The sequence below is a fragment of the Pteropus medius genome, unplaced genomic scaffold (assembly GCF_902729225.1).
Source record: "Pteropus medius unplaced genomic scaffold, Ma_sr-lr_union100, whole genome shotgun sequence".
NCBI classification, from domain to species: Eukaryota; Metazoa; Chordata; class Mammalia; order Chiroptera; family Pteropodidae; genus Pteropus; species Pteropus medius.
This window is the reverse complement of record NW_024350927.1, coordinates 7,580,373-7,605,653: the sequence shown is the minus strand read 5'-3', so window position 1 is coordinate 7,605,653 and position 25,281 is coordinate 7,580,373. Positions and strand designations below refer to the sequence as shown.

Genomic DNA, 25,281 nt, shown 5'->3' with positions numbered 1-25,281 from the left:
TGTGTGCGTGTCGTGTGTCGTGGGTGTATGCGTGTGTGCGCGCGTCTGTGTGCATGCACATGTGTGCGTGTGTGTGTGTGTGCATGTGTGTGTGGCTCCGGTTACAGGCGCACAGCCTGGAAACACGGTCCGGGACATACGGGTCCAGTAAAAGCTCCTGATGCCAGTCAGGCTTGGAACACACACGCACGGGGCACACACAGCTAACCGTATTCGGGGAAAGCAGAGGTACCGGGAGCCAAGAAGCGTCAGATTCGGTTCCAGAAGCCGGCGTGCCACCCGGCGCTGGAGCCAAGCACATTAGCTTCATCACATTTTCACATGAATCGCATGCCTTCGAAGACTTCACAGTTTGATTTCCTGATGTTTCCAAATTTCTCTGCCCTACAGCAGAGTTGTCAGCGGTTTAATCAAAATGTTGTGCTCATCGGCGGTGAAGGGAAACTCGGATCTGCAGCCTTCGCCTCACCTGCTGCAAGATCGGGGGGCTCATTGCTCTGGAGCCTTGGGGATCTCACAGACGCCGGCTCGTGAGACAGACCGATCCCACGAACTCACCCTGACTCTTGCAACTATGTCCCCGGGTCCCATGGGGGCTTCCCTTCAACCCGCAATCCGGGGAAAACAACAATGGTGGGAGAAAACATTGTGATATCTGATGAGCACTCCCAACATTTCCAAAATGCTCCCTGTCCTTTTCAGTCCCTTCTGTGGTAGTCAGCATGTGGCTCCTGCTGCTACGACAAAGACCAAAAGAACGGTGGCTTAAACAAAATAGAAGGCTGTTTCTCTTGCACGGAGCACTTCGAGGTTGATGTGACAGCTCTGGTGTCAGGAATCAGTCATCTGGGCTCCTTCCAGCTGGTCACTCTGCCATTCCTAGGATGTAGCCCTTTCTTACATGGTCCAAGATGGCTACTCCAGCTCCTGCCATCACAACTGCATCCCAACCAGTGGGAAGCGTAGAAGAGAAAGTGGAAGGCAACTTTCTTTCCTTTAAGGGCAGGGCCCAGAATTTGCATACCACACTTTCATTCATGTGTCATTGGTCAGAATTTGGTCATGTGGTCACCCTTAATTGCAAGGGAATCTGGGAAGTATAGTCTTTCGCTAAGAACTACCAGCCTAACATGCTTTGGGGAATAGGTTCTGTGTGTGAGCTATTCAGGGCCAAGTGCAGCTGAGCTCCAGCTGGGTGTCCCCGCGGGCCCCAGCTTAGAATTGCTCAGCCCAGCTCAGCTCAGCTCAAGGCCTGAGGATGACTGACTCAGTCCCCGTCCGGAGGTCAGAGTCGATCAAATTCTAGTGAACAAAGCTCAGTGTGTCTCATCCTGGAAATTCTGGGGTCTGTTCCAACGCAGCTGGTCTGAGACAGCACCAGCTTTGGCCCCAGGAAACTGCCACAGCGTGAGCGAGGGCCTGGGCAGATGGGGTCAACTCTGGGGAAGAATGCCAGACACGCTCTGTGCCTCGGTCCTGCCAGCCTGGTGGGGAACTGGCTCCTCGGCGACCTTCGCTGCCCAGAACCACAGCAGTTCTGAGCCGCCGTGCCTGACCTTTCACCCCCAGCTCTATTCGAGCCTGCAGGAAGCCAAATGGAGCCAGTTCCCTTGGAGCAGATCCGCTCCTCCGAGTGCCCATGGCTTTCTGCCCTGCCCCGTTCCTTGGCAGCCGGGAGGGGACTGGCATGCCAGCCACTACCCAGCTAGCAGTTGGTGAGTCACATCCAGAGTGAGGGATGACGGCTTGGGTTTTAAGCGGCGTTCACAGCCCCTCCCTGAGAGGCGATCTTGTCCCACTTGTCCCCATCCAGAGGTTCCTCCTGAGCACCCTACTTGACCAGATGCCCCTGTATTGCCAATCCAGGCCTGGGCCTTCCTGCAGCTTCTGCGACTCCAGAGATCACAGGCGGCCCCACCTTAGCCCGCGCCAAGCTCTGTGCTAAGGGCGGACACCCAAGGCCAGCTTGAGTCCCTCAGGGACTCCTGCGCCCACCTACACGGGACGAGAACAAGCTTTCAGAGTGACTGCTCTGAGTTCCGCCCGGCGCTGGCCCTGGGGGCGTCACCACGAGGGAGAAATCCCAGGCCCTGCCCTCAGGAAGATAAACCCAAGAAGCCGCACCGGCCGGTGGGTCCAAAGCACATGGCCCTGGGAGTGAAACAGACAGCTCTGCCTTCAGGTACCTAGAAATCCAGAAAGCAAGGGTGGAATCTTTGGCGAGCCTTCCTGCAGGAGACCTTTACCCAGGCCTCGGTGAGCGCGTAGGACTCGGAGACAAGCAGGAGGCACAGGCGCTCCAGGCGGTCCCCGTGGAGCAGCGTGACAGAGGAGACAGAGGCGAAGGCAGACACGCGGCGTGGCTCCGAGGCGACGGCGCCGTGTCCCATTTGCGGCTTTCGGGGCAGGGTGGATACGCAGTGACGGAAGTCTTGTCGAGTGAGGGGGGTGGAGGCCGTGTCGAGTGATAGGTGATAAAGGTCACGTCGATGGTGGGGGGTCGAAGTCGCGTTGAGTAGAGGGAGTGGAGGCCATGATGAGAAGGTCAAGCCGAGGGAGAGAGGACGGAGCTTATGCTGAATTTGAGGGGACTAAGGTCATGTTAGGTATTAAGTGATAAAGGCCGTGGTGATAGTAGGATTGGCTGTCACGTTGAGGTTGAGGATGGAGGCCACGTTGATAGTGAGGGCAAAGACCATCCATATTCAGTATGGTGACGGAGGCCATGTTGAGGCTGCACGTGCAGAGGTTGTGTTGAAGGGAGTGGAGCCCATGTCGAGTGTGGGGTTTGAGTGGGCTCCCCCGGCCCCCAGCAATCCTAGTTACCCAGTCATCTTTGGTCCTTGGGCACCTGCAGCCTGCTGGTGCGTTCAGGGGCCGGGGCCTCAGCTCCTTCCCAGGCACTCACTCCCCAGAAGAGCACACTCCCAGCCTCTGTGCGACGGTAAGGCCAGTGCAGCAAGCCCCCAGGGGCCTGGCAAAGTCCAGGGCGGCCGGAGGCAGAGAACCCCACATCGCTGAGAAGTGGCTGAGGTGGCAGAGAGCCTGGAAGCAAGCAGGCTGATTAGCAGGCACCCTCCTCTTCCAGGAGCCCCTCACCCCACACGTTAGGCCAACAGAGCCCCCAATCCCCAGGGCCCCTCTCCACCCGCCCCAGAGGCCCTCGCTGTTGCAACACCCAAGCCTTGGGCTGTCTAGTCAATGCGTCTGTTGTTTTCGCATAATTTTCCAGAAAAAGACCAAAGATCCAGGAAGAGGGGCAGTGTTTATTTGTTTTGCTTTTTTGCTTAGATTGTAATCCTGGTGATTATAGAAATATCAAGACGTAAAATCAACAAAGGCTTTCCTTTCCCGACCCTGCACCAAACCCTGTTCCTGGTCGATGAGCGCCACCTGGTGGTCTTTAGCTGCAGAGCGGCTCCGAAAGGCGAATCCTCTGGGCCAAGGGGACTCCCCAAGCTGGGTCCGGAGCCCGCGGACATGGGGCACCGTCCCGCCCCTGCCCCAGGGACCTGATGTCCGGGGTGTGGTGGTGGGAGGCCATCTAGGGCCTGCTCTGTGATTCTGGGGGTGGTGGGCTTCAGGTGAAGTGGGAACAAGCAGAAGGGGGTCTTGGCGAGAGGTGTGTCCCTTTCCCTCCCTGACTCAGTCTACCGGTGCCTGGCAAGCACGAGGCAGAGGGGCTGGCGGCTTCGCCCAAGTCTAGGCCGGAGTCTGTGGGCCACGGAGGGGCAGTTAGCAAACTGGGTCCCAGAGATGCTGCTCCCGAGGCCGCAAGAAGGGGTGCCAGGGATAGGAAGTAAAAAGCAGGGGGCGGGCGATTAGCCTGGGGGAGGAGAGGCTGCCATTAGAAAGGGTTGGAAGGTCTCCTTCTGACCAGAAATGTTCGTTTGGAAGCGTTTTCCAGCGCCCCCGCCTCTGAAGCAAGACCCTCAGGATAGGACCGAAGGGCCTGGGGTCAGCAATGAGCTTGGGTGCACCTGGGTCGCCCACCGCTGGGGTTCAGGGCAGCCAGAGAAGCTGTGCCTTCCCCCCCATCCCCCCGCCCCACCTCCCGCTGATTCTCATGCTTTTGGGGAGATCCCAGCCTAAGGCAGACTCCAACGAGAGGCCAACCAGGAGCCCTGTCGTGGGGAGCAGGCCACAGGCCTCGGCCTCAGCTGGTTCTCAACCAGGGTAGGGAGGAGTCAGACACCGGAGGCGGTGCTGGTCTGGAACGCACACACGAATAATTTGGTGTATAATTCCTGGGTGTGCCAGGACCCTGTGAGGTCTTTCCATAGACTCTGGGTTAAGACGTGCCACTCTAGAAGTTTCCTTGGGTTGAAAGGTAGACGGTGGTGCCAGGCACATAATGGGATCTCGCCAGATACCTACTGACTTGAACTCGTAAGAAACCCTCGAGGACCATAACAGGAAGCACATCGGTGTCCCCATAGTGGGCCCAGGGCCCAGGACAGCAGCTCTGTCCCTAAGAACTGAGGCTGTCATCAGCGGATGGAGCCCGCAAGGCCTGGAAGGCTCTGCCCTTTGCCTGTGTCTATAGGATTTGGAGTCACTGGGGAAACATAAACTAGACAGAAGGGCCTGGGGGGGTACTCCCCTGACCATTTTGCTTGTCCCTTTGGTTAGGAGTTGCTGGCATGGGGAGCAGGCGATGTGGGTCCCCATAAGTCCCCCACTCCTGCTAGAACACCTTCTGGGCACCTCCCGGCCTGGCCCAGAGCAGGCAGTGGGCCTAGAAGGCAAGGCTGCTTTCGGTTTGGGGCTCGCTCCTTTTCCCTGCTGTGCTGGGAAGATCCAGGCTTGTTTTGCAAATGAGTCTTTCTCCCTCTGGCTAAATTGTATTTAGCTGAATTGGCCCCCAAGCAGGAGAGCTAAAGGAGAAATACTTCTTTTGATTTTCTCTCTCTCCCTGGCTACTTGCCACTCAGGGCCATTTGGGCTCCAGGCACCCCAGGCCATTACAAAATTCCCGGGTCCATCTTAACCCCCCACTCCTGCGACGAGCTTCGAGGAGGTAGGAGGTAGCCTCTGTGTGGGGGCTGCCTGTGCCTGCCTGCCCCTGGGAGCTGACACAGCCCTGCCGCTGCCTGCGGTGGTTTTGTTAAACTTCCTGTTCATTGCCAACATGGAAATCTCCAGATTTTCAGCTTCTCTTTGAAAATCAAAGGTTCTGGGCCATATCACTGGGAGCCGAGAGGCAGCTACTTGTTTCGGTGGCACCTGCCTGCCTCGCGGGCACCACCTCCGGGCACGTGGAGGAGGCGTCTGAGCCCAGGGTCTCACCAGAAACGAGATGGAAACTGTCTGGGATCCCACGTCCCCACTGCCAGTGGCCTGGAGGGGCTGCTCGGGCTGACGGTCATTCACGCCCTCTCGGCCCTTGAGCGGGGCCTGGGAAGATGGGCGACAATTAAGCCCCAACTGGAAGAGGGTCCCAGGGCCACGCGGCTCCCGGAAATGAGACAGCTGCTGACTCCTCTCCTCTCCCGGTCGAGCTGTGCCTCCGACATCACTAACAGTCAGAGATTCTCGAGTGTGTCCACGCTCTCACCGGCCGCGTGAAGAATCCGGCCTCGGAAACAACGCCACTTAGCAAATCGGGTCGTTCTCAGAGCTGGGTCAGAAACACTCAGCCGAGGCCGCTCGGAGACCACCTGTGACACCAGCTGCGGAGTCGCCGGGAGCACCATCCCCACGTGGCCTGGATCTCCTGACTTCGGAGCTCTAATGGCTCCAGCTTGAGATGCCCCTGCCCCGGCTCCGCGGCCAAGTCCGAGGTCAACCTCGCCTAGAGGAAGCGGCTGCGTTAAGGTCTCAGGCCCTCTGCCTTCTCCGGGCATGGTTACTGTTGGAACAAGGCTGCACCTCCTGGTAGATTTCGGGTAGGGGAACCCCAATGCCCCACGCCCTCCAACACTCAGAACCAGGAGTCACAAGCCCATTCGGGACACACCACATACGTCCCCGGCGCTTCAGAACCAGAAGACGACGAATGAGAGTCGAGGGTGAGATGAAGAAATGGAATAGTAGGCGGGTGTCTGGATGTGAGAAGTTAAATCTAATGAAAATGTTATCCAGTTGAACCAAGAAATCAGAAGCAGGGCCTTTATTCCTGTCAACAAGAATACGGTGGGAATTAAACCAGAGCAGCTGCCGGTTCCCACTGACCTTGTTGCCATGGAGACAGCGTTCCAGTGTCAACAACTTGGAGGAATCCAGCTGGGCTCTTTTCGGGCACCCAGAGGCACTTGGCGCTCTCTCAGCCTCGCCCCCCTCACGCGGCTCCTAAACAGTGTGACCACAAGGTGTGACCACGCGTGTCCGCTTGCCTGGGCACGTCCCGCGTTACACCATTGTCCGGCGAAATGATCACAGCACACTTGTTGGTTTCCACGGTGACTCGCCCGGACAGCAAGTCACGCGGCCACCCTCTGTATATGGGTCTTTACCGAGCACTGAGTATATGGTAGAACTGGATGAGCCCAGGCCGACTGGGACGAAGAGGAAGGGGACCCCACAAGCCTCTGTCGGGGGAGACTGTCTTTGTCCCCAACATGCCACTTGTCACCTGCTCACCACAGCACCAAGAAACCCGTTCCTGCGCAGAGAAGGCCAAATGTCCATTTCAGCAGGTGCCGCCTCTGCTGTTGCCATAGTGACCCAAGCTCCAGCTGACATGTCCTGTCATCCTTCTAGAAGTTACCGCCCCTCGGAGAAAGGGGGACAGGCAGCTGGCTCTCACTGGTCCTCGAGCTCTCCTTTCTAACTCCTCGTCCGCTTCCTCTCCAAAGTGTTCCAGGCATGACGTTTCGGAGCAGAAAGGGTCCTCTCCCTCGGGGCCCTTGACCCTGCCTCAGATCTCCCATGGACACCACCAAATCAGGATCCTGGCCGTGGGGCCCACTGATCTGAATGTCTTTAAAGCCCCTTGCGGAACAGTGACACGTCGTCAGGCAGACCATTTTGCAGATGAGAAAACTGAGGCCCAGGGGAATGAAAGGCTGTCCCGAGACCGCACGCATGCGAGGCCAGCACGGCCCGGCCGGCCTGCCTCCCGCGGGCTCTCGGCGCGTCTGGGTTCCAGCCCCGTCTCCCCGCACAGCTAGCTCAGGCCCTGAGCCCAGGGCTTTGCCCTGCCCTTCGCTAAGGTCCCACCACGGCTTAGGGCGGCCACGGCGGCCGTGCACATCTGTGGCTTCCACTGACAACCAAGAGACAGCCGCCCCTGAGCCCCTTCATCTGTGGCTCGGTGGGCTCCCTTCCTCAGCCCCGCCCTTCCCCTAAGGACCGGAAATCGAGGCAGGGAGCCCCTGTGGGAACCAGACGCTGCCCACAGAGTCCCACCTTTTCTGGGACAAGTCTTCGTTCAGGTTTCTTGTCTATGGAAGAAGTTTCCCCTCAACTCAGCCCAGTCTCCGTGATGAATGCGGTCAGGCCTCCCGGAACCCCAGTGGCCCGGGTCCAGCCTGTGACTCCCCTGGCACAGGCCCCCTCCCTCCCTCCCTTGCCGGCTCCGTATCTTCCAGGAGCAAGGTCCACAGCAGGTCCCGACTCCCACTTCCCACTCTGCACCCCGGAAGGCCTGGCCAGTTTCCTCTGGTCTGGGAGGTCCCAGCCCCCGTGAGAAAGGTCACAAGGGAGGAGCCAGAGGCCTCAGAGTGTCTGTCCCCTCCCCACTCCCACCTTCTATAGTCAGAGAGGGCAGGGGACAGCAGAGTGGGTGGTGAGCTGGGGGACAGCGCCTAGGCCAGCCCCAGGTTCCTGTTGTGTTTCTGGCACAGCCACCAGCCCCCCTGTAAACTGACTCCCTCCGTCCAGGAAGAGAAGTGAGTGTAGCCTCCAGTGGAAAGGATCTCAGCCTGCTGACGGGCAGCCGTCCCTCGCCGCCTACTACCGGGCCATCTAGCTCTTCTTGGGTCCCTGACTCCGAACCGCTCCCCGCTCCTGCTGCTCTGCTGCGTGACCCCAGGCAGTTGCAGACCTCTCCACGTTTCAGTTCTCGAATCATAAACGGACGATACTTCTCCCTCAAAGAGTTGATGAGAGATGAGAGCTGTAAAGTCTATTCTGGGGGTCAAACTCGGGCTGTCATCCAGTCCCCTGGGGGGCCTGCTGGGACACAGACCTGAGCCCCATCCCCAGGGCTGCTGATCCAGTCGTTCTGGGTGGGGCTGGAAAAGATAGATTTCTAACAGGATCCCAAGTGCTGCTGGGACCTCATGTTGAGAGCCGCCGCCCTGTGCCCTGTCCACAGTAAATGCTCGATAAGGGGTGGATAATTTCGTGATCTATTTATCTTTATAATGGAGTCAACATATAAAGAACCTATCACGGCGCCTGGTCCATAGCATAAGCTCGACAGGTATCGTTTTTGTGATTATCATTATTGAAACGAGAGCTCTGCTTATAGCTTCTTGGGAGCAACGGTAGAACAATGCCAGAGAGGCCGTGATGGACTGGACACTGCGCATTCCCGTGTCCCCTCAGCCAGCCGCTACTGAGCCTCCGCTCCGTGCCAAGTGTCATGGGGACAGAGCAGCGGACGACTCGACAAGGTCCTGACATCGTTCAGACTCTGGCTCCAGAGGAGTCGAGAGCTAGAGTACCTAGGAAGGCTTCCAGGGAGAGGTGGAGCTTGAGCTGAGCTGCTCCGGAAGGGCGAAATGCGGAGTGGCAGAGGAGGGGACGTTCTGGAAAGTCCCTGATCTCAGAGCCCCTTGGAGGCACGCACACGCACACCCCAAGTGTGCGACGCCAGGAAGCCTGGGGAAGCTTAAGTGCATTAATTTGCCTATCGAAATTCATTTCTTCGTGGTTCTGGAGGCTGGAAGTCCAAGATCGAGGTGTCGGCAGGCGGTTAGTGTGCAGCGAGGCCTTTCTTCCGGGTGTCCTCACGTGGCCTGTGCCCCGTGTGTGCTCAGCCCTGGTGTCTCTTCCTCTTCTTACAAGGACATGAGTCCCGTTGAATCAGGACCCACCCTCATGATGCCACTTTACTTTAATCATCTCCTGAAAGGCCCGGTTCCAAATACAGTCACATCGGAGTCAGGGCTTCAGCCTAAGAATGTTCGGGGCACACTTCCGTCCATGCAGGGGGTGACAGGGGAGCCTGGCCTGGGCTCAGGCCTATCCTGCCTGGCCAGAGCTCTCCACCTGTCCCTCAAGGCTGGGACAGAGCAGACATAACCCAAGCAGCCCCTGGCGGGCAGCCAGCCCAGGCAGGGTCACCCCACATCTTCGCCCAGCCCCTTCCTCCAGATTTCAGGTACTCCCGCCCAGCGGTCGGCCACCTCTTGAGTAAATCGCTCGGCAGAAGATGCTCTCCAAAGCACGGCCACATGCTGCTGTCATTGATTTCATTTTGATTATTCATATTAGTGGAAACGCTGCTGCCTGGCTGTGGGTGGTAATTAGGGTCAGCGTCGAGTACGGGCCATCGGGCTCCTGTGACGGCCACTCCGGCCTTGGCTCTGCAGACCAGCCCCGCCAGGGCCAGCGTCGGACCCCGGGCACGCGCGTCCCAGCACAGCAACAGGACTGCTGGGAACCCACAGGAGCACCCACAGCACCCTGCCTTCCCGCGTCTGGCACGGCCCTCCTGGCCTCCCCCGTCCTGTGCAGGCCGGTGGAGGAGCCCGCCTGGCCTAGGCACACCCACCTTCGACCTCTCCCATCCCTTCCCCTGTGGGCACGGGGTCCCCCTTCACCACCTGAGCAGCCCAGGAACCACGGCCCCATGCGTGGGGGGAGCTGAAGAGAGGCCCCTCCGCCGGGAACTTGGCAGAGCTGGGCCCAAGCATTCCAGACGTCCTCCGGGACACTTGGCCCACTGCGGCCTGGATTTGAGGAGCCGGTTGCCCGCCAGCAACTCAGAGCCACCAGGAGGTGCCTTTTCTGGGAATTCCCTTTTCTCCTTCTGCGCCCCCACCCCAGGCCGTGACCTTACGTTTAATCCGTCTAATCCGTGTGGGTTTTGAATGCGTTTCCCTCTTGCTGCCTTCCGGAAGGGGGCGGGGCGGGCGAGGGGCGCCGATGCCTCTATTAACCTTCCGCTCACGAAGGCTCTTTGCCCGGTGGGATTCTCTCATCCCGCTGCTTCATTACGTGGCGGGAAGCGGAGCGTGACATGTTAAAAGCCGTCTTGATAGTATTTGATATTCAGTACTAACGACTCGCCACCTCCGAGGAGGGGGCTTCTCCCCACCCCCACCCCCGCCCGGGGAGGGGAGGGAGGCAATCTGCATATTGCCTGTGCCAAGACAGTGGGTAATTTGCATTAAGCATCCAGAACTTCTCCGGCTTGCAGTCCGTCACCCTTCACTGGGTTTTCACTTTCTCACCTTCACAGCAGAAGGGGAGCAGGAGCAGGGAAAAAGGCAGTAGCCGCACCCCCGTGGGGGCCGGAGGAGGAGCCCGGTCTGAGCACAGCTGTCGGCCCGGGGCGGGGCCCGCTCAGAACGGCCGGACCCTCCAGCCAGACCCAAGACCCTCGGGTGGGGCGCGGCCTGGGCCGTGCAGTCCGAACCAGAGACGGGCTCACCTGGTTCAGACTCGAGGGTTTTCCCGAGAACACCTGGTCTGGTTTTGCGACGGGCGTTCGTTCAAAGTCTCCCTGGAGTAGGCGCCCCCATGATGAGCTGGTGGTGGGGGACGGGGGGGGGGGGCAGGGCTCTTCTCCCAGACGTGCAGCACCGGCAGAATTTGGGCTCAGGACAAAGCTGTGTGTTCACCCTCTGACTTCATTTGAGGAACTTGGGGAAGTTTCTTTTGTTTTTTGTTTTTAAATAAATAAATAAAGCCCGGCACCAGCTCAGACCAAGGACATCAGAATCTCCAGACTGGGGCGGGGCTGGGGCAGGGGACAGACGGCTGGAACGGTCGTTTGCCTGTGCTGTCGTGCTGGAAGAGGGGGCCCTTGAGGCCTGAGCTCTGCCCCGCCCCCCAGCCTCTGTTTTCTCCTCTATAATATGAGGAGTTGGGTAAGGTCTCTGCCAAGGTGGCCCCAGACACGCAGACGGGCCGGTGCGCCCTGGCCCTCACTCCTGCCTCTGCCAGGGCCCCTCTGCTGTTGTCTGTCTTCCATGTTGGATTTCCGGGTGAAGGATTATTGGAGAAAAGGGCTCCACAGCTGTGACGAGGTTTGCAAACTCACGGCCTGGGCCTTCCCTTCCAGCAGCCAGGGACAAGGTGGGCTTGGGCCAGCAGGAGCGCAGGCCTCGTGGGGCTACCAGAGAGTTCCCTGAGGGATCCCAAGGCAGAGCTGCTCACCTGGGGAAAGGTGGGCTGTAAACCCACCACCACCTCCTGCATGTGCCTCCCCCCCCCCGAGAGAGCGCTGAGCAGGCACAGACGACGTGAAATCCAGAACACAGACAGCTCAGCTAGCTTGGGGACAGAAGCCATCGGCACCACCTCCATCCCCTCGAATACCTGCCAGAATCCAAGCCCCACTGGACCAGGACCACGGGCCCTGTGCTGGTGGAGGTGCCGGGGGCTGAGCTCCCGGGACCTCTGGAGGATGGGGAGGAAGGCAAGGACCGTGAGCAAACACCTGGGGCAGGTATGCGGAGAACGGAAAGAGCACCCCGAGGGACTCTCGGCAGACGGCAACCATCGAACGTGGGGTTTTCTCTGAAAAACCACTGAAGTTCTGTACAAAGGCGCTGACAAGGATCAGAGGCACGAGGTGGACTCCATGGTCCCCCGCAGCGTGCCAGGGTTGAGCCACCTGTGGATTTCTCAGCAGGAACCCCCATTCCCACGGCACCCCCCAAGCTGCAGGGCAAGGCCAGCATTGCCTGCTGCGTGCCACGATCGTCAGCATCATCACCATCATCACCGAGAACGGCTGTGACAACAGCGGCTCTTTGTTGGGTGCACACGACGGGAGGTAGATCAGGTGTCTCCACCCTGTGCAGCAGATACTATTATATCCCCATTTCACAGAGGAGGAAACAGGCTCAGAAAGATTGAGTGACTTGCCCAAATTCACACGGCAAGTAAAGACCTAAACCTGGGCTCAAATCCAGGTATGAACCAGACCCAGCACCCACCCACTGTGAAGGCAGCCTCCTTGTGCATCTGCGTCCTGGAGCCCCTCCCACACAAGGGCAGGCGATGCAGGTGGTGACAGTGTTTCCCCTGGGGTCCATGTGAGAGAAGCTCAGCCAAAGGAGAAAAGAATCCTTCTCCCTCGTGCGACCCTGGGCCCTGCTTGGCCTCTGTCCTGACCACCTGCTCCCACCATGAGCAGCCCGGGTCCCTCCTGGAACCCCACCCCCAGAGCGATGGATTCACCGCCTCTGGGACTAAGCCCCACCAGAGCCATCAGAGAGAGCTGAGCTGTGCCACGTGGCCCATGTGCCAGCCCAGGGCTCAGCCCCCTCTTGGCCGGGTCTGCTCCACCTGAGAAAGGAGAGCGGAGAGAGTGGGTGTGAGACTCAGCTCGTCCACACACTCAGCAGAGCAAGTCCGCTTATTTTAGACTTCCAGCCCCATCCTGCTAGGAGGTGGAAAGCCCACCCTCAGCCATTCGGGGCTCCCCCCCCCAACACCAGGGACAGCAGACTTCTAGGGTCCAGGAGGGTTGAGCCATAACCACAGGACAGCTGTCCCACTGGCCGGTCATCAGTGGGCACCCACCCTCGGGGACGTGTGGACCTTCAGTCTCATCCCCTTCGACCCCTCCCCAGCCTGCAGCCAACCCCTTGAGGCCAAGAAGTCTGGTGAGAGCAGGAAGCTGCAGGGCTCCGCTCCGGGGCTGGGCGGCCTCCCCAGCACCCTGCTCGGGGCCAGACCCCCGACCTCCACCTCCTCTTTAGTCTCCAGGCCCCGCCGTCTGGGGCGGCCCCTCAGCCGCCCATCACCTCTTCTCCCCAGTCCTCGCCCCCTTCTCCTCCACTCCAGGACCCTTTGATGAGCTGCCTTGGTGCACTTGGACTTGGGGAAGACAAAAGCAAATCACCAGGCGGTCCACCCCCCAGACGACACCCCAGGGAAGGGAGGGAGAGCACAGAGCTCCCCAGGGCAGCGGGGTCTGGGGGGGGCAGCCTGGCCCTCCTGCCTCCCTCCTCACGCTCATCTGCGGCCTCCCCGCAGAGAAGGAGCGCTGCTCAGGGTGGGCCAAGGCGCCGCCCTCCCCGGCCCCCGCCTCCCGCAGCCCTGGCCTCTGACCGCCCTGTCTCTCTCCCTCAGTCCACGGCATCAAGTGGACCTGCAGCAATGGGAACAGCAGCTCGGGCTTCTCGGTGGAGCAGCTGGTGCAGCAGATCCTCGACAGCCACCAGACCAAGCCACAGCCACGGACCCACAACTGCCTCTGCACCGGCAGCTTGGGTGAGCGGGTCTCTGGGGGGCAGGCGGGCACGACGGGCCCCGGGGACTGTGCCAGCCAGCGGGCCAGGCTCTCCTCCTTAGGGGTCGCTGTGCCGTCCAGGGAGAGGAGGGGGTGGGCCAGAAGCCGGGCGACAGCAGGACAGACTCGGCTGGCTGGCGGGACAGCCCACTTTGGGCCGGAGAGAGCAGCTCCGGGGAGTCAGCTCAGTCTAGGAGCGGGAGGGTGGGTGCGTGGGGCTGGGGCTCGGGCCTCCGTCCACCCACCGCAAGCGCCCACCAGGCCCCCTCTAGGCCCCACGACCTTGGGCAGTGTCAGCCGGAGGTCTAGGTCCCCAGGTGCTGGGCCAACACGGGCTGCTCAGGAAGCTCGGCCCGAGTCAGTGGGACCCTCAGCCTAAACCTCCGTCTCCTCCGAGAGTGTCCAGTGCCCCGCGTTCTCCGTCTCAGGGTGTCTGCTTTCTGACAATGGCACTCGAAGTGTGAGTTCTCTGCCCCCTCCGCTGCCTTAACGAGGCCCCTCCATTAGAGGGTTGCGTCAGCTCCCGGCGAAGTCTTCATGCATTTAGGAGCCTCCGTGGCGATGCAGTAACAGGTGCAGGAGGGAATTCACCCTCTTATCAGAAGCAAGTGACCCTTATCAGACGGAATGAAAATAATGATGGACTGGGAGGGAAAAGGGCGAGGAAAGCCGCCCGGCCGCCAGTGGGAGGCCTCGGGGGTCACGCCCTGAGTGGGACTCGCCAGGCTCAGACATACTCTGAGCTTGAGGCTTTTTTCTTCTCTGTCGCCGAACTAGGTGTTTTAGAAGGATTTTGTCCCACAAAGAGCTGAGGGCAGGCCCAGGTGGCTAAAGAGAGTGTTTCTGCCTGTGGAGCAGTCTGGAGCTCTTTTGGGTCCTGGGCCTGAGAGCTGATCCGGGGAGAGTGCCCTGCTCTACACCCCACCCCCAGCCTCCAGTGCCCTGTCCCAGAGGTGGCTCCCTACTGGACCCCCTGGAGGACAGGGGCTTCCTAAAACGCTGAGTGGCCTGATCAGGCACAGAGAGTTTCAGAGGAGGGGAGACAGACCTTGCCCCCATCGCCAGGCCGGCCAGAGCCCTTCCAGTGACCGCTGTCTGCCTCTGAAGCGGGGAGGGGCCATCCTGGGGGGCAGGGTTCCCTCCAGCCTCTCCTCCCCTGCCCTCTGCGTACCGGGGCCTCACCATAACTCTGCAGAAAGTGAGTCAGGGAGAAAGGGCCCTGGCCTGGGGGACAGTAGCACAGAGCCTGGGGTGAGTGCGCCCCAGACTCTGAGTGTCTGTTATGTGCGGGCCCCAGGGGATCGGTGGTCTGGCCGGGCTCCTGGGCAGGGGGGTGCTTAGCGAGGCCCCGGCTGCCCAAAGACAGCACCCACCGCGGCCCCAGCTCTGACTCTCTCTCTGTGTGCGTGTGCGTGCGTGTGTGCGCGTGCGTGCGCGTGCGCGTGCCCTGACCCCCGCAGGAGCAGGCAGCAGCGTGCACCACAAGTGTAACAGTGCCAAACACCGGATCATCTCGCCGAAGGTGGAGCCGCGGGCGGGGGGCTACGGGGGCCACGCCGAGGTGCAGCACAACGACGTGTCGGAGAGCAAGCATGAGCACGGCCCCGGCAAGGGCTCGAGCCGCGAGAAGCGGAACGGCAAGGTGGCCAAGCCGGTGCTGCTGCACCAGAACAGCGCCGAGGTGTCCTCCACCAACCAGGTGGAGGTGCCCGACACCACCCAGAGCTCCCCCGTGTCCATCAGCAGCGGGCTCAACAGCGACCCCGACATGGTGGACAGCCCCGTGGTCACAGGCGTGTCCAGCATGGCGGTGGCCTCCGTGATGGGCAGCTTGTCCCAGAGCGCCACGGTGTTCATGTCCGAGGTCTCCAACGAGGCCGTGTACACCATGTCCCCCACCGCCGGCCCCAACCACCACCTCCTGTCACCCGACGCCTCCCAGGGCCTGGTCCTGGCCGTGAGTTCCGACGGCCACAAGTTCGCCTTCCCCACCACGGGCAGCTCGGAGAGCCTGTCGATGCTGCCCACCAACGTGTCCGAAGAGCTGGTCCTCTCCACCACCCTCGATGGTGGCCGGAAGATTCCAGAAACCACCATGAACTTTGACCCCGACTGTTTCCTCAATAACCCAAAGCAGGGCCAGACCTACGGAGGCGGAGGCCTGAAAGCCGAGATGGTCGGTACCAACGTCCGGCACTCGCCACCAGTAGAGAGGGGCTTCAGCTTCACCACCGTCCTCACCAAGGAGATTAAGACAGAGGACACGTCCTTCGAGCAGCAGATGGCCAAAGAGGCGTACTCCTCGTCTGCGGCGTCCAGCTCCCTCACCTTGACCGCCGGCTCCAGCCTCCTGCCTTCAGGCGGCGGCCTGAGCCCCAGCACCACCCTGGAGCAGATGGACTTCAGCGCCATCGACTCTAACAAGGACTACGCGTCCAGCTTCAGCCAGACGGGCCACAGCCCCCACGTCCACCAGACCCCCTCCCCCAGCTTCTTCCTGCAGGACGCCAGCAAGCCCCTCCCCCTCGAGCCGAGCGCCCACAGCAGCCTGAGTGACTCTGGGGGCGCCTTCGTGATGCCCGCCGTGAAAACGGAGGCCTCGTCGCAGACCAGCTCCTGCAGCGGCCACGTGGAGACGCGGATCGAGTCCACGTCCTCGCTGCACCTCATGCAGTTCCAGGCCAACTTCCAGGCCATGGCGGCGGAAGGCGAAGTCAACATGGAGACGTCGCAAGTGGCCGAAGGGGGCGAGGGCCTGATCAAGTCCGGGGAGCTGCAAGCCTGCAGCTCGGAGCACTACCTGCAGCCCGAGACGCCCGGGGTCATCCGCAGCGCCGGGGTCCCCATCCTGCCGGGCGGCGTGGTGCAGGGGCTGTACCCCGCGGCGCAGCCGGGCCTGGGCGGCGCCTCCAGCATGGAGCTCAGCCTGGACCACTTCGACATCTCCTTCAGCAACCAGTTCTCCGACCTGATCAACGACTTCATCTCCGTGGAGGGGGGCAGCGGCACCATCTACGGGCACCAGCTGGTGTCGGGCGACGGCGCGGCGCTCTCGCAGGCGGAGGACGGGGCCCGCGCCCCCTTCGCCCCGGCGGAGATGTGCATCCCCTGCTGCAGCCCCCAGCAGGGGGGCCTGCAGCTGAGCGCCAGCGAGGGCGGGGCCGGCACCATGGCCTACATGCACGTCGCCGAGGTGGTCTCGGCCGCCTCGGCCCAGGGCACCCTGGGGATGCTGCAGCAGAGCGGACGGGTGTTCATGGTGACGGACTACTCCCCGGAGTGGTCTTACCCAGAGGTAAGCGGCTGCCGCCTTCGCCGCCCCACGCCCGCCTCGCCTGCTCACCCGCCAGCTCTCCGCTAGGGGGAGCTCGCTTGCATGGGGCTTTCGGGGACCGCACGGGCCAGGCTGTCCCCTCCCTCTGTCCCCAGGGCACTTGGAATACCTCCACCCCTCTGAGCAGTGGGTCCCAGTCTTCACCCGAGCAAGTAGCTTTAAAGTCAGGGGCCCTCCCGGCTCTAGCCAGGGCTGTCCGCTGTCACCTGGCTCATGTGTTAAGATCCCACTTACGTTTTGCTTTGCCTTTTTTTTTTTTTTTTTGAGGGGGCTCTAGGGCTGTTGAAAAAAAAAACAAAATCTACCTGGAGCCGTGCATATCCATCGCTCTTGATGTACTTCACTGAAAAACAAAGCAAAACAAATCCCCCTCAAACCCAGAGGAGGGTGCAGCTTCCGAATAGTCATCGGTGGGATTTCCGGGGTAAATCCAGTCTCTACGAAATCCAAGCCCTGCTGTGTGACCCAGGCCCTCCTGTCTGTGCCCCTGCCCCGGTCGTCTCAGGTCCGGGGACTGAGATCTGACGCTGGAGTCACTGCTCCAAACGGTCTTGCCACGATGACGAAAGTGTTTAAGGAAGGAACGCTTGCCTTTCTCTGACGTAGAATGGCATCGGAAGGGGACTGCGTGGCCCACTGGGGCACACTCCCCAGCTCCTCCCAGCCAGCCCGCCTGCCAGGTGCTTAGGACCCAGATCTGCACCCTGTCACTAGTTGGCGGCCGCCTACAGCTTCCTCGGTGCCATTGCCGTGTCCCCTAGATGCCAAGACAGAGGGTGCTGCCCAGGACACCGAGGAATGGACACTCCTGAAAGACCCCGAGTCTCGTGGGTCATCGTAAGGGGGTGACGCAGACCCTACGAAGGTCTCCAGGCAGCACAGGGATGCTGGCCAAAGCCATACCCCCTCCAGACCCAGGCACCGGCAGGGGCTCCCAGGACAATGTCCAGGTCAGGACAAGGTTAACAGGGCGCTCAGAGAGGCAAAGCGCTTCTCAGAGATGGTCCTTGCTTCAAAGTGTCCCCTGGGCCCTGGTCACGGGGACAGTGAGGTCTTGTGGTAGAGGGCGCATCTCAGGGGACACTCCTAGGTGTGGGTCCTGACTCTGCCGTGGCTTCACCTCTCTACGACTCAGTTTCCTCACCTGTAAGATGGAGTGGCAACTGTACCTGACTCAGGTATGGCGCCAGGAGTGCTCGGTAAAGTCTTTGGCCTGTAGGATGTAATCAGTGAATACCGGTGATCACCGCGTGGCCATCGCAGCCCGTGGGCCACTGCGTTCCTTTTCATGTCCTCCTGCCATGGCCATGGAAAGAGGCCACTCACTGGTTGACCATGTATGACCTCAAAGGGGCCTCGCTGTCACAGTCTTGACCAGGAAGCTCACACCTGCTCCATGTCCTTCCTTTATGGCAAAGCTAAGGTGAAATCTGTGTGCAAACGCCCCCAGCTCTTGGATGCCACGTGAGCCCCGCTCGTGGCCCAGCTTTCAGACACGAGCATCCCAGCAGGTGTCTAGACGGCAGTGCGTGCCCACGCACCGCGTGCACGGCGTGGTTATACACGCCCTCGGGGGCCCAGAGGCAGCTGCTTTGTATGGCGAGGAGCACGAGGCCAGGGCCGGACCGTCTGATTCCAACCCTGGCCCCATGCTTACTGTCCGGGGCCTGGGCAGGGGGCTGCCTTTCCTGTCTCCACCGCATTGGGGGAAGTGAGGACTGAGCAAAGTGTTTGGGCAGCGCCTCTCTCTTCTGCCCCCTTCCTTTGCTGGGTCAGTGTGCAGGTCTCTGGGTCAGTCCAGGCCGCACTCTGGCCTCCTTGGGCCCGCGGGCACTAGAGGGGGCCCTTCGCAGGCCCTGTCTGTCCCCTAGGGCCCACCCACACGCAGATCCTCAAGCTATACCTCGAGAAAGGCAGTTCGGCAGCTGGCCACGGGAGGGCAGCACGGGAACGAGGAAGGGATGGTGGTCCGTGCGCCTCGCAGAGGGAGCGTCCAGGCCTGGTTTTCCTAAAACCCTTGGTGAGCCCAGCTGCCCAGGAACAAAAGCAGCTCAAATTCAATTGGATTTGGAAAATGCCCAGATGCCACCCAGCCGGGCGCTTTGAGGCTGACCCTGGCCGCGTGGGGAGACCTCTCCAGAGGCCCCGGGGGGCTCTGCCGGCCGCTGCTTCCTCACCATCCTGTCCCACCCCAGCCACTGTCCCCAGATCAGCAGCAGGGCCACCGCCTCCTGGGTTCCCTGCAGGAGCCAGCACCTCTCCAGACCCTTCCCCGCCCTCAGCCCCCTGGCTGGCGTGCTCGCCCATCCCCTTCTCCACAGGCAAGAGGCCTGCTTGCTGCGTCTGGAGCCCCGTTCCCGCCCGGTTCTGCCAAGCTCGTGGAGGGCTCTGCGTGAGACACGCAGACCCAGGGACGCTTCTGTAACTGTGGGGTCGGGCTGAAGTCCCTCAGGCCCCACCAGCTCTAAAATTCCTGGCGCTCAGACACCCACTTTGCGGGAACAGGAAGACCAGGGCCCTCTTGCTGTCTCTTCTCAGAGGGTGTCCCCCAACAGGCTGCTCCCACTTCTGTGCTCTGTTCACCTCTCCACCTCCAGCTGCAGCTGGTCACCACCACACACACACACACACACATGCACACGCACACACATGCACACGCGTACACACACATGCACACGCACCCATATGCNGTACACATGCACACACGCACACACACGCACACACATGCACACCCTGGAACTGTCCTTGGTGCATGTGTGTCTGGGTCCTTTATCTCAGGACTCCCAGGGTGTGGAGACCTCAGATGGCATTTGTTACTCCGTCCCCTCCCCCAGGCCTTCTGCGCACCGCCCTCCACGGCCACTCCTGCTGCTCCAGGCAGAGGCGGCTGCAATTAGAGCCTCAGGTGCCTGCGACACAGCAGTTCAGCACAGCCAGGCGAGCATTGCCATGGAAACCGTCCCCTGAACTGATGGATGCTGAGCCCATCCCGGCGGTTTCCATGGAGAAATCCTGATGTGCTGCCGCTCCCGCTGTCCTTTGTTCCTCTCAGCGGCCCTGGCTCCGCACTCACAGCTGCGGACTGGGGTTACTGTTTCTTTCCCTTCTCTCGTGGTAGCTGTCTGTGGCCTTTTGAAGCCACTGATCTTCCACTTCCCAGGATCCAGGGAGGCTCGTGCCCCGAGTTGGCATCCCAAAGTCGGGGTGCACTTCCCAGCCAGGAACCCACTCCCAGCCTGTGGGCCCAAGGAGGCCAGCCTGGCCCCGCCACGGCCACAGAGTGCCAAATGTGCCAAATCTCCCTATAGGGCCTTATTATCAGACCCAAGGAATGTTAAGGCCACAGGGCCCCCGAGGGGTCAGATGCCACCCGGAGAGGCTGGGCCACTTGCCTGAGGACACACGGCTACGGAGGGGGAGGGGCGGGCCTCCTGTCTTTGGTTCTTGGTCGTTTGCTCTCTCCACTGCCCTCCAAACTTTGCCGTCCAGCTATAAGACGGTTCCTCCAAAGCCAGCCCAGCCCAGAAGAAGGCCTGTCCGAGAGCACGGGGTCGCGTCCTCCGTGGTGGGCCCCTCTGTCCCATGCTGAGCACGGGAGCCACCTGCACTTCAGCCCTCGACACAGTCCCCCCTGCTGCAGACGCCCCGGGCCAGGTCTGGGCCAGGCCTCTGGACAAGCCTCTTGCTGAGGCTGGGGGTCCCTCTGGGGCAGGGATGAGCCAGAGCCAAGGAGAGGTCACCCGAGAACAGCTGACTGAGCAGAAGAGAGCGTCTGGCTGGCATGGGGCAGCGCGAGGGGGCTGGGGTCTGGCCTCTGTGGCCTGGAGAGGGCAGAAGGAGGGCCGTGGGCCCCACATTCCTCACCACCACCACCGCCACCCCCAACCCCCACCACCCCGACCACCCCCCACCCCAACACCACTCCACCCACCCCACCCCATAAACCACCCCAGTCTCCAGCTGGCCACCTCTCAGCCTTCTACAGCCCGGACACCAGGTGGCGCTCTCCACCCTGTCCAGCGTGGCTCTTGGCCACCTGCTGGGAAAGGTGGATGGAGCTGGTGGTGGGCCCACCCACGCAGAGCCAGAGAGGCCAGCACTCCCACCCTCTGTACCCCCCACTCAGTAAGCGCACCCTCCCCTGGGCTGTCTGAGCCCCGAGTTAGGTACCCACAACTCCTTGTCCACTTCGTACACACGATGGAGTGCAGGGAGGCACCGTTAATCACTCGGCAGGGACGGTGGCCGTGGAGCACGACCGGCCAGGGCAGCGGGACAGAAGCCTGCCTCCTCACTCGGTGGCATGCCCTGGCGGGTTCCGGCAGGAGGTCAGGCAGTGGCCCCACCTTTCCTGTAGCCTCTGTGGTCCTTTTCCCCTTGAGCTGAGCAAGGTCATCCGAGACCCCCCATGCCCTGGCCTCGCCCTGTAAGAGCAACTGCGGCCCCAGCCAAGCCACCCGCACATCCGCGCCTGTGTGTGCTGTGTGCGTGCACAGTGAGGGGACCAGACTAGCTGTGTGGGTGGTGGCACAGACAAGAGCCCTCGATGGCTCAGCACAGAGACAGGGGGCCAGTGCTCGGACCCGCCCTGTGCCCAACCCCCAGCTCGAAGCCCCTCTCCAGCCCAGGGCAATCTCTGAGCCCCTCCAACTCAGCCTGCCTTCCCCATTTTTCTGTGTGTCGTCTTCCGCATCACCTAGTTCATCCGCCCCTCCCTTCCTTGCCCCCTCCCCTGAGAGTCCCTGGTCCCTTCTAATTTAGCCACCAGAACTTCCAGTTCTTTCAGTGACATTAAAGATGCTCAGGCCTCTTTTCAAAACTCAAAGCTCCCTCAATCTGTCCGTCAGCAAATGACAGAGGAAGCCCCCTCCCACCCCTCCACCTCCTTCAGGGGAAGCACCAGGAGGAGGAAGGCTGGGGTCTCTCTTCCTGCTGCAGTCCTGAAATGGGGGCTCTCAAAATCAGGGCTTATTGGAATCCAGGGACCTGCATGTTCAACAAGCCCACGGGGGCGGGGGCAGAGGTGCAGACCCCCACGTGGGCAGGGCGGTCTCGGAGGCCTGCGCCCCCCAGCCCTGCCCGAGGCTGACACTGGTCTCTGCTACTTGCTCTTTCCAGGGAGGAGTGAAGGTTCTCATCACAGGCCCGTGGCAAGAAGCCAGCAGTAACTACAGCTGCCTGTTCGACCAGATCTCAGTGCCTGCGTCCTTGATTCAGCCCGGCGTGCTGCGCTGCTACTGCCCGGGTGAGGCCGCCTTCCGCGGGGGGCCGGGGGCCCGGGAGCTCCGGACCCGGAGTGCGCCTGGGGCGCCCCCAGGCGAGGCTCGCTTCCCCAGCTGTGAAGAAGCGGGTCTCGGATCGGCTGTTGTGTCCCCTGTCCTGGCCCATGGACCCCAGATCAGACAGGGAAACGGCCGTGCTCGGCTGGGATTCTGAGTGGTGGGGAAACTAGAGAGCGATCAGCCAAGATGACACAGCCAGGGCTGGCCACGGTGGGAGGCTCTCACCGCCCTGGACCCGCAGGGTCACTGGAGCTGGTGAGAGCCGGCTGGGTAGAGGGGCCCCACAGGAGCCGGGTCTGGGGTCCGAGGCCACCTCCACAGCGAGACGGACCTCTCTCCTCTGCCCATGCCTCCCACGGCCCAAGCCGATCAAAAGCCACAAGAACAAGAGAGCTCAGGCCGTGGGTCCACCGGGTCAGCCCCCTGGGACACGGCAGGTCAGAGAGGGCTGGAGAAGCCTGGCAGGCGGTGGGGGAGGAGGATGCACACAAACTCCTTCGAGGATCTGATGAAGCCATCCGCCCCGTGCCCAGGAGGTCGTGCGTGTACAGAATTTGCTTCCGGGTCCAGGGGCGGGAGACCCTGTGTGCTGTCCACGCTGCTCTGACTCTTCCCGACTCCCTCAGGGTTTCATCGTCATCTGCTTGTCCTTGACCTCTGGCCATCGCTACCTCCCCACTAGCCTGTTGGCTCTATGCGGGCAAGGTCCGTGTCTTCCTTGGCCACCAAGTCTCCCCAGGGCTCGCCAAGTGCCTGGCACATCACAGAGGAAAAGAGTTATTTGCGAAGGAATCTGTTTCTAGAGCTCACGCTTTCTGTTCCCTGGGCTGGTGCTGGGAAGCCCCCAGGCTGGCCCCTCGCACACATCATTAGCCCAGAGATGGCTTGCCCAGCTCGCCCAGGCAATGACGGAGGGGCAGACAGGTGGGGCAGCGGCCACACCCCATGTTGTCTGAAGCCAGGAGGCCTACAAAGGAGAGGATACTCTCTGTGGAGGGCTGGGGATGGGGAAGAGAAGTGGGGGCAGGGGTCCCCAGGAGCAGAGCTGGCTGGTGCCAGGTGCCAGGATCTGGGGTGGTCCAGCCTGAGCCTTGGGCCAACCCCACTGTCTGGCTCCCCCTGCACGTAGGCTCCAGAGCTCACAGGGACCATTCTTCCTGCTCCCTCTGTGCCCCGCCATGCAGCCTACCAGAGCAGAATGCGCCACGCTGGGCTCGCATGCTCAGCCTCCACCTGAACCCAGCACCTCCTTCACCGCAAATGATCCAGGGAGCCAGGGCTGGGGCTTGCGGTAGCCTCCGCCTGCTGGCCCTGCTCCCACCGGCTGCCTGGCTGGCTCCGCGGGACTCACTCAGTCCCCTTTGCTCCTGGCAGCCCTGCTCCACCTGGAGCTCAGCCATCCAGGGGACTGGCGGGGCTGGGCCAGCCTATCGCGGCTGGGGACTATGTGCGGCTAACGTGTTCCGCCCACCCTGCTGGCCGAGCGTGGGGAGAGGGCAGCATGTTATTAAATTGTCCACTTATCACCTGCTGCTGGAACAGAACTTGCCTCAACTATAAATAGATGCCACTTCTTATACCTGGTTCTCGCCTGGCTGAGGACCCAGAGCTTGCCGTCCTAAGTTATCTGACCCTCAAAACAAAAAAAAAAAAACCAACCAGCCTTTGCATGCCCTCTGGGTGATGTCCCAGGCCAGGGCCCGGCAAGCCTTGGGGGCTGGGTCAGTCACACTGCAGTACAGCCCAGATGGCCAGGTACCATCTGTGTGACTAGCTCGGTCGTTGACCTCGCTGGGCCTCTGTTTCTCCATCCTTAAAAACCTGTCAGACAGACGAGCTGAGGGACAGTCCCCAGACCCCAGATCACCTGGCTAACGTGCCCGTTTACTAGGGTGCTCCACGTGCGAGGCCTTCGCTCTTTCCTGCCCGAGGGGCCGTGAGGAGAGGGTATCGGGGCTGTGCAGTCTCAGCGAGCAGTTCTTCTCACCCCGGAGTGTGTTCTGGGTCCCCAGAGCTCCCGGGCACACTCTATGTGGGCCACCATCATTCAGGCCCTTCTAACAGGCTGCATCTCAGGCCGGGGGCGAGAAGCCACAGCTTCGGTGACGACCCAGCACCGGGGACCTGCCACTAAAGCTCTGTTCTGTTGCACAGCTAATCACAAAGGGGGAGGTCCCCTTGGGACATCTCTTTCTTGAGGCCCAAACTGAAGCATGTCACTCTATAAGACAGCTCTGAATGTGTGCATGCGTTCGTTCATTCATTTCTTCATTCATCCCATCGTTTGCCAAGTACTAGGTAGGTACCTGGAATGAAGCAAAGCATAACCCAGACATTAACCCTAACCTTGACCATAAGGGATGGCGCTGGCTGCTCGGGGGCCTCATCCTCCCGCCCTCCCAGGGGCTCAGGGAAGCTGGAGCCGAACTTGAAGAACGAACCCTCGAAGCCAGAACCCAACTGGGCTCACTGACAAAAGGGCTCAGAGGCCTATGAGCACAAGCCGGGCCACCTTAGGGGCTGGGAGTGACACAGAACGAGGGGCACTGGGAGGTGAGTGGGGGAGGGGCACAGGGGGCACAAATGGCCACTGCCGCCAGCCCTACACGCAGGCCCAGGCAAAGCAGGGGAGGAGGCTCGACCCTGGGCAAGAACACGGCAGCTCCACGCCCGCCATGGTCCGCAGAAGACACACGGCCGTGGCATCTGTCCCCTGCAAGGCTCCGGTCATGCTTCAAGGTCAGGCGAGAAACAAGCAAGTCAGAGCAACAAGCGAAGGGGAAAGCGGCAATGTGGGAGGGCTGGGGACTTCGGAAAGGGGAGAAGAGCCCACCCACAAGAGGACCTCGCTCTGGGGCGTCCGGACCGCCGCACCCTGGATTCCTGGGAGGTCCCCAAAAGGCAAAAGACAAAACTGAAAATTTTGAAGCAATCCATCCAACAGCTACCGAGCGGCCCTAACGCGCCAGGCCCTGGCCTTGGCACGGGCAGAAAGGAGAAATCAGGACAGACCCGGAGCTTACAGTGACGGCGGGAGACAGACAGCAAACACGCGAACAGAGAAACAACCGAGGTAACTGGAGAAAACTGTATCAGGAGGCTAAACACAGGGTAGCGTGGTCAAGTCACTTGGGAAGAGAGCGGTTCCTTTGAACAGGCGGATGAGGGAAGGCCTCGCACAGGCCGAGACATGAAGCCGGGACCTGAACAATGAAATGCGGCCGTTTGGCGGAGGGGGCGTGGGGAGCTCGCAGGCGGCGGGCAGAGGAAGCGCAAAGGCCGAGGCGGCCAGAAGCTTGGCAAGT

The 25,281-nt window shown here is 61.2% G+C and overlaps 1 protein-coding gene across 15 annotated transcripts in view; it reads left to right on the top strand.

The window, feature by feature from the left end:
* The window catches only part of CAMTA1 (calmodulin binding transcription activator 1), a 784,924-nt gene that overhangs the window by 680,384 nt on the left and 79,259 nt on the right, over positions 1 to 25,281 (top strand). For all 15 annotated transcript variants that reach the window (XM_039842316.1, XM_039842302.1, XM_039842305.1 and 12 more), the window contains 3 exons: positions 13,201 to 13,341; positions 14,821 to 16,655; positions 21,813 to 21,939. In XM_039842316.1, coding sequence (XP_039698250.1) covers positions 13,201 to 13,341; positions 14,821 to 16,655; positions 21,813 to 21,939 — 2,103 coding nt within the window. The remainder of the gene's footprint in view (positions 1 to 13,200; positions 13,342 to 14,820; positions 16,656 to 21,812; positions 21,940 to 25,281) is intronic.